The sequence below is a fragment of the Sinocyclocheilus grahami genome, unplaced genomic scaffold, assembly GCF_001515645.1.
Source record: "Sinocyclocheilus grahami isolate Dianchi unplaced genomic scaffold, SAMN03320097.WGS_v1.1 scaffold1749.1, whole genome shotgun sequence".
NCBI lineage: Eukaryota > Metazoa > Chordata > Actinopteri > Cypriniformes > Cyprinidae > Sinocyclocheilus > Sinocyclocheilus grahami.
Window position 1 is genome coordinate 51,113 of NW_015506928.1, and position 8,414 is coordinate 59,526.

The 8,414-nt window shown below is 35.8% G+C and overlaps 2 protein-coding genes across 2 annotated transcripts in view; both read left to right on the forward strand.

The window, feature by feature from the left end:
• LOC107572424 (rab effector Noc2-like) overlaps positions 1-8,414 on the forward strand; it is a 30,740-nt gene that overhangs the window by 2,750 nt on the left and 19,576 nt on the right. The window lies entirely within an intron of this gene.
• LOC107572430 (protein disulfide-isomerase-like) lies at positions 1,982-6,084 on the forward strand (the record flags this gene model as incomplete). Its single annotated transcript, XM_016258862.1, has 11 exons — positions 1,982-2,036; positions 2,570-2,776; positions 2,906-3,039; positions 3,704-3,841; positions 4,001-4,108; positions 4,216-4,341; positions 4,526-4,723; positions 4,953-5,073; positions 5,245-5,426; positions 5,626-5,715; positions 5,801-6,084. Coding segments are annotated over 11 exons (1,422 nt in total), but the record flags the coding sequence as incomplete, so codon positions are not given.

Here is an 8,414-nt window from a genome sequence, read left to right on the forward strand (position 1 = left end):
GAGCACTCAATTGAACATGTACACATAACGTATCAATCGTACTTACAGGTTGTGGTTCGGAGAGCTTGTTAGTCCAAATGAAGAAGATTAGAAGCCAACGAAGATAAAAGGCAAGATTAGAGAAGCAGTCCTCGGTAAAATGACGAGCACAACAAAAGGTTTGAATTGTATTGCTGTGGTATCGTGGAACACAGTATCTTCTCGACACAGAGAGCGTTCGTATTTCGTGGGCAGGCGGGAATTATGCTAATGTGTTACCCAGTGACGTAGATCGGTAACAGGCAGAAGATTCGAAAATATAACGACTCGTTAAGGCGGTTGTGAGTCGACTCTTTCTTTTGAGAGACAATGTCTTTATTTATCATGAGCTTTTTTGGTTAACAACTTTGCAGACTGTTTACATGGAAGGATAGCTACCTTACAAACTGCAAAAGAGATATTTTTCGAAAACCCATATGACCTGCTCTTTAAACGTATGCACAATACATTATATGGGTTTGATGTTTATAAATGGGGTTGCAAAAAGGTGTAAATTTCAGAAATATTCCAGAAATTTTGGAAACTTTCCAGGATTTTTGAGAATATTCCAGGGATTTTTGGAAAGTTACCGGAAATTTTCCACCCCTTTGCAACCCTATTTATAAATATATAATTTTTATCAATGTACTGAAAGTCACGATTGTTTCAACAGCAAATATCTTATCCATTTGTTTTACCACAACATGAATACAATGATCTGTTAAACAATAATTTTTTTTAATGATGTGATGTCCCCATCGTTTTCCTGTAATTTAATGCCTTTTAATATTAATAATTTATAAAAGTATATAACAACAACAACTAATAATAATGATTATTCTTTTTCTTATTAAAAATAATAATAATGATTGTGATTAATTATTATTATTTATATTGTTGTTGTTACTAGTACTATTATTATAAAAAATATTATATACATTTATAAAGTACATATGTGTGGATATACACACACATACACAATAGCAATAATAATAAATATTTATTATTATATTAATAATAATGTATACATAATTTAACCAATTTGATCAAAACCTGATTTATATACATCAGTTCAGTAATAGTCTTACAAATACAAATGTCAAGTTTTCTACTCTGCTGGAAAGTGTTTCTTACCCTATTAAAATAGTGAGGTTTCCCAAATATGTTAATGTAGATTTTAGCTAATTCTAACATTTAATTCAGTAAATTAATTCAGTAATAATCTTAAACGTGAATGTGGCTGCATGTTTTTCTCCAGTATATATAAGTGCAAAAATAATGTTATGAGGTGTTATTTATTATTATATTATCAAAGCCTATACGTTATTTGATCAAAGTATTTTTTATTTTATTGATGTTTTTTTCTTTTGTTACTCAACCTCTTTCATTTAACTTGCATGCAACTCATTAATTATTAAATAAATAGGATCCATGCAGTACCAGAACAAACATATATACGGTCTCATTCCATTTAAGAAAGAGTACTGTTATTTTCATCATAAAGTGTTATTTTAATGACACTGTTAGACTGCACAATATGTCTTCGTGTCTAGTGTCTTAAGCAGTCATTTGGCAGGTGTTGTGAGATTAATTATCCAGTAAAGCCGCGTCCTTCCGCTTTTACATAATTGAATGTAAGCTCCATCACAACAAAGCCAATGAGTGGCTGTGGCGTTGAAGTTGAGTGCTTATTAGTCGTGGTCTAATGGTTAGAGAGTCAGACTCGTAACCCAAAAGGTTGCGGGTTCGAGTCTCGTACCGGCAGGGATTGTAGGTGGGGGGAGGGAATGTACAGCGCTCTCTTCCACCTTCAATACCACGACTGAGGTGCCCTTGAGCAAGGCACCGAACCCCCAACTGCTCCCCGGGCGCCGCAGCAAAAATGGCTGCCCACTGCTCCAGGTGTGTGTTCACGGTGTGTGTGTGTTCACTGCTGTGTGTGTGCACTTTGGATGGGTTGACAAAAAGCAATTTCGAATGGGCTCTTAAACAGCACAACCAGCTATTGGTCCATTTCTGTGAGTATATCTTCTTGCATGTGTGTTTTTATGGCTTTCCTGTCATAAATCCAGCTCGATGAGCTGACAAATCAATACTTCAACTTGAAGTAAAAACATTAACAGTACTTTTTTTTTATGTAATGCTTGTTTTTCTGTATTGAGACCTGTATAGAGATTTTAACATCTACTTCAAAGACTTATAAAACAAACTCAATTCAGATGAATAATGGTGGCATGGTGTTCTGCTTGAATCTCAGCGCTGGTAATTGGAAAGTTGCTGGTTCGATCTTCACAATGAACCATGAACTATCACCATTGTGCCTTTGAGCAAATCATTTAACCTAAGGGGGGTTGTTTGTTGCTTTGGATGAAAACATCTGCTGAATGACTATTTACTTACTAATGAAGACACAGTGTATATAGAAGCAAACTAGATAGCGAATTAGAGTCAGCACATCTGGGACCACTACAAAATGCACTTTTATACATTTTTTGGTGTGTATTTGCAACAAGGAGTAAACTGTTGCAGCTTTTACTTGTACCTGCTGTAGATGCGCCTCTTTCTGGCCAGTCCCTTGGCTCCATCCTTGAGTTTAGAGAAGCAGCCGGTGCGCTGAAGGAAGCAGAGTCTGATGTGAGACTTGGAGGAGTGGATGTGAAAAAGGAAAAAGATCTTGCCGCATCCCTTAATGTCACAAGAATACCATCACTACGGCTGTACCTGTCTGGAAACAAGAACAATCCAGTGTACTGTCCAGGTAATGTTGAAATATGACAAGATTCTGTCCTTATTTACTGACCCTTGCGCCTTTCCAAAATCGAATATAGGGATGCATCCCTTTAGGATCAGTTTTCCATATATGTTTGTTGTTTGACTCCATCCCCAGATCTTAAGAGCTCTGCCACAATCCTGACATGGCTTGAAAGAAGAAAAGGGCAGAGCGCTAACATCATCAGTAATCTCACACAGCTGGAAAAATTCATAGGAGAAGAGGAGCTTGTGGTGCTGGGATTATTTAAGGTAACTTGCCTATTTATTTTAGTAAGTCTTTTTACCCAGTTATTTTCAGTGAAAAAATGCTTCACAGATTTGAATCATCATAAAAAAAAGTGTGCACAGAAGTCCTGAGGTATTATGCATCATTTTTGTTATTTAAAAAAAAAGCACATTTTAGGTAAATACTGCTATTTATTATGTTTTCTCTCACAGTGGAGGGATTTGCAATTGTCTTGTAACTAAATGTTATCCAAAATTGTAACTAAATATGTTTTCTTGACCAGTTGTTCAGTAGTTTTTCTATTTAAATATTAATTGACGTTTTAAAGTGACAATATAAAATAAAATTTAGAAAACATACATTTTTAACTAATTAATGAAGTATTATTATTGCTTTTCACTGATGATCATTTTGATAAAGGACAACAAGCTTTTCTCCTACAAAAGTATCAGCTGAAATGAAGGATTCATTCATGATTCAGCCATAACTAAAGATGTTTTAATGCTTTAAAATGTTTTGCAAATTTGATTCAATTATTTTGAAAGAAACCGTTCAAATGAAGGATTCTGACAAATGTTTTGGGAATTTGCTCAAAAGAATCAGTTCAAATGAAGGACAAATAGCTCAAAGATGTTTTATTGCATTGTTGTGTTCGCCACTGTTTTTAATGATGCTCATACACTACAGGATCTTGAGGAAGACATAGTGAAAGTGTTTTATGAAACAGCCGCTGACATCGCAGACCTGCCCTTTGGAGTAACAGGAAATGATGAGATCTTCAGCAAGTATGAGATCAGTGGAGATACCGTTCTCCTCATCAGAAAGGTACGCATTTCTGCTTTTCAAGACTCTTTTCTGAGTTTCAAGACTCTGCAACATTTCCCCCCACACATCAATAAAATGTCCCCCAAAAAAAGAATAATCTGCCGCCTTTTTACCGCACATTATGAATTGTGTCTCACTCATGTCTATCATTTTCTTTAGTCTAAACCTGACAAGCAGTTTGAGCTGGGAAGCAGCACAGTGAAGACAGATCTTGTTCAGTTTATCAGACTGTATGAGATGGAACTTGTGACCGAGTACAATGGCGAGGTAATTTTATATATGTGTATTTTAATATTTAGGCATTAGGACATATATATATATATATATATTATATAAAAATAAACAAACCTCTTTCTTTTTTGTGTTCCTCTCAGACAGCATCCAAGATCCTGAACTCAGTGGTGCTGAACCATTTTCTTCTGTTTATTAATAAGACTGAGGAAGGATTTGAAGAGACATACCTTGCTTTTAAAACCACTGCGGAAAAACTCAGAGGGAAGGTCAGTACATTTGACTTATATTTAGACATAAACCACATAAAATCCAGTACTGCTCAACAATACAATAAAATAAAATAAACAAATCAACAATAGAAATATGCTTAGAAATATTGTGGATTACTATTATGATATTGGTGGATGCCAGTAGTGAAGCCTTTCTGTTTTCTTTAAACTCTATCATTAGGTTCTGTTTGTGATGATGGATGTGAGTGAGCCACGGAATGGCCGAGTTATGGAGTATTTCCGTGTGAGATCAGAAGAAGTGCCTCAGATCCGTATGGTCAATTTATCAGACCACGTTCAATACCAGCTGCCATCTGATAAGTTTGACACACAGACTCTTTTAGAGTTCTGCCTAAAATACCTGGATGGGAAAGCAAAGGTGAGTATTGAGAGGTAAATGAAAGAAATCAATTTTCATCTTTTTATATATATATTTTTTCATTTTTATCTTTGTCTTATCTTTTTTAATTGAAAAATAATAATAATTCAAATGAAAACTATTACTAAAATATAAATTAAAATATTTTTAAAATGTATTTAAAAAAATTATTATACACAAAAAGGTTTTATTATAATATTCAAAGCTCAAATATCTTTGTAATTTATAGCCTAAACTGCAGAGTGAGTCAATTCCTGAAAACTGGGACACGCAGCCAGTGAAAGAGCTGGTCGGGATGAACTTTGAAATAGTGGCCTTCAACCATAACAAAAATGTCATTGTCTTGTTCTGTAAGTACCTCAAATTTTAAAATGCTTCAACTTGATATCATGAGTCGGTGTCTTAACTTAGCCTGCGATTAGCTGTTTTGTTTATTAAGTATGATTGTTCCTCTTTATTCTGACATTTCCATGTTCCATGTAAAAAAACATGAGTATTTAGAACATACTGTATTTCAATAGATGCACCTTGGAGCAGCGAAAGTCGTGCACTGTTTCCATTGTGGGAAGAGCTTGCTGAACACTTTCGTGAAAATGAAGATGTTGTTGTTGCCAAGATTGATGTTACTGCAAACGATGTAAACATTCATCTAAGAGAAAAATACCCATCAATCAAATTATTTCCTGCCGTTTATTCAGAGAGGGTAAGCAGTCTCTTACAATTAACTGTTTACATTGCTCTGCATAATATTTCAGATCTTATATTGATTGTAAATCCATATTTAGGATGGCCACGTTATTGTGTTAGTCTTTGGGCTAAAGAAATTAGTCGTGCTTGTATTGTATTGTTTAGGAGTACAGTCCATGAGTATTTTGTAATCATCGTACTAAAATTTTTGCCAGGTAGTGCCATATTCTGGCAAGAGGAAGCTGAAGCCTATTGTAACATTTATGAAAAAAGAGATTGAGAAAGCCAAAACAGACAAAGCCAAGGTAAGTTATCACACTCTCACATTAATAGACATGGATTGTATTCATTATGCACACTCACCATGCTGTGCTTGTATATATGCTACAGGAGGAGGAACGGAGGAAGAAATATCTGAATGAACAGAAGGCTGCTGTGAAAGAGGAACTCTGATCACTCACTGTAATCGCAAGAACTAAAGCAGTTTTATTGATTTCTTCGAAACTAACATTTTAATGTTTTATATCAAACTCTTTCCAATTTAAAAATGTTTTTGTAATCATGAATGTAACAAGTATTTTCAGTATGTACATGTGTGAAAACAAGATGCTATAGTTACAGCACTGACTGGCTGGTTACCCACTGATACCATGTTTATGATATGTGACCCTGGAGCACAAAACCAGTTTTAAGTCGCTGGGGTATATTTGTAGCAATAGCCAAAAATATATTGTATGGGTCAAAATTATTGATTTTTATTTTATACCAAAAATCATTAGGATATTAAGTAAAGATCATGTTCCATGAAGATATTTTATAAATTTCCTACTGAAAATATATTAAAACTTAATTTTTGATTAGTAATATGCATTGCTAAGAACTTCATTTGGACAATTTTAAAGGCGATTTTCGCAATATTTAGATTTTGTTGCACCCTCAGATTCCAGATTTTCAAATAGTTGTCTCGGCCAAATATTGTCCGATCCTAACAAACCATACATCAAGCTTGTTTATTCAGCTTTCAGATGATGTATAAAGCTTATGACTGGTTTTGTGGTTCAGGGTCACATATATTATTGTTCTGTACAGTATACTCCACTACAGTTTACTTTTAAAGGACAATTTGCACACACACTTCATTTCCACTAGAAGGCGCCTCTGTTTCAAAGTGCTGCCTTCATCCTAAACTGATCATTGCAACCTCATATTAACTTTAAAAACAACTTGCAGGTCTCCGAGAGCTATATGTTGTCAAAAAGTTAAAATGTGATATTTTTCAAAGCACATATGGATTCCAGTCAAGGAATATGATTGGTCAATACTAGGGGTGTAACAGTTCAGATTACTCACGGTTCGGCTCGTTACCAAGAGTACCGCGATACATATGCACACGCGTGGGTGATGTATCACGGTTTTTCCGGTTTGGTTTGAATATCGTTACACTCCTAGACAATACAGCTAAAAACACAAAAAATATGTAGCCACAGTGAGAGACCATTTCTTGTGTGGAATGATGTTCAGTTGTTTAATAAAATGACAACTGAATGAAAACTGTGCTTATATATATATATATATATATACGCACACACACATTACTCCATTGGCAACAATCTAGAAAGATCCTTTTTAGCCCCAGGCACTGTAATTACAAATATCTACCAGCAGGTCTAAACTCCATATTACTATATTTACAGCAAAATCTGTTCAGAACTCCTTAAAAAAACAAAAAAATCATAGCCTTGGCCTCACCTCGGGAATGCATGCATACTGTCATATCCAGGTTTTGATGGCAGGCTTACAGCATGAAGGAGGAACCTTTACCTGATCCCAAAAAATAAACAGTTACAGACTGTATGTGAGAGAGATTGCGTGACCTCCTAAATAGATTTGGTTCAGTAAACTCTAAAATCCTTTAATTGGGAAAACACTTAAACACGTGATATACTAATACTTGACAAGCACATTGATCTACAGAAGTGTAAGTCGAGGCCAGCCTTTTCGATCTGAAATTGCAACGTACACACAATACATACTGTAACCTTTCCTGCAGGTATGTTGGGATTTTGAATTTAGAACTACAATACCAAGAAATAACCATATTTACCGTGAAAGCTGCCAAGTTGGGTTTAAATGTGACTAAGACTGTTTGATGAAAAATAAGCTTTGTAAATCAATCAACCTCTTATGCTGGGTTCAGACTACACAATATTTTTGTCGGCCACGATAGTCACTGAGTCAGATTACACGATTTTGACTCCTAAAATCTTGTCGTGTCGTGGACAAGAAACATGTCAGACTACACGTTGTTTCCCGACCATTCATCGCGTGCCGTCTTTAACGACGCGCGTGATGTCATCGAGGCGGAACTAGCGACTGACTTCCGAAAACAAGAGTGTAAAGTTGCTGTAACGCTTCCGTTATAGTTCGCCAGCATTTTTCTTTCTTTGTTCTGTCGTGGTAGTCCCTCGATGACACATCATACTGGCAGGAGTACTGTTGCCACAGCTCCACGAACCTTTCCTCCATCTCATAATTCCACCTAGCAGCACCATCATCTCTCTTTCGTTTTGCCATGTTTGAAACCTGTGTATGAAAGAGCTTCTGTGCTGCTATTGGTCAACATCACCAATGTGACAGAACTCGTCATGGACGACGGGGAAAAAATTAAACATGCTAGTCTTTCTGCCGTAATGTCATGAAGCATCGCAGACGCGGAATCGGTTGCCGTCCACTATGACACACTACACATGCTGAAACGATGGAATCTTGCGTCCCGACGCCCATTGTCGTTTACGAATCCCCACGACACCCTACATCAAGCAAATCGTGGCAAAATCAAGCTAAAATCATGTAGTCTGAACCGGGCATAACTAGTCTCTCTCTACCGGGTCTTTTACTCTCTGCATTAACCCTATAACTACATATACAGCACTTTCACATTGATTATAAAGTCTGTGCGCTACACTACATTCTTTATTATTAAACGAAGTAATTAGAACAACGT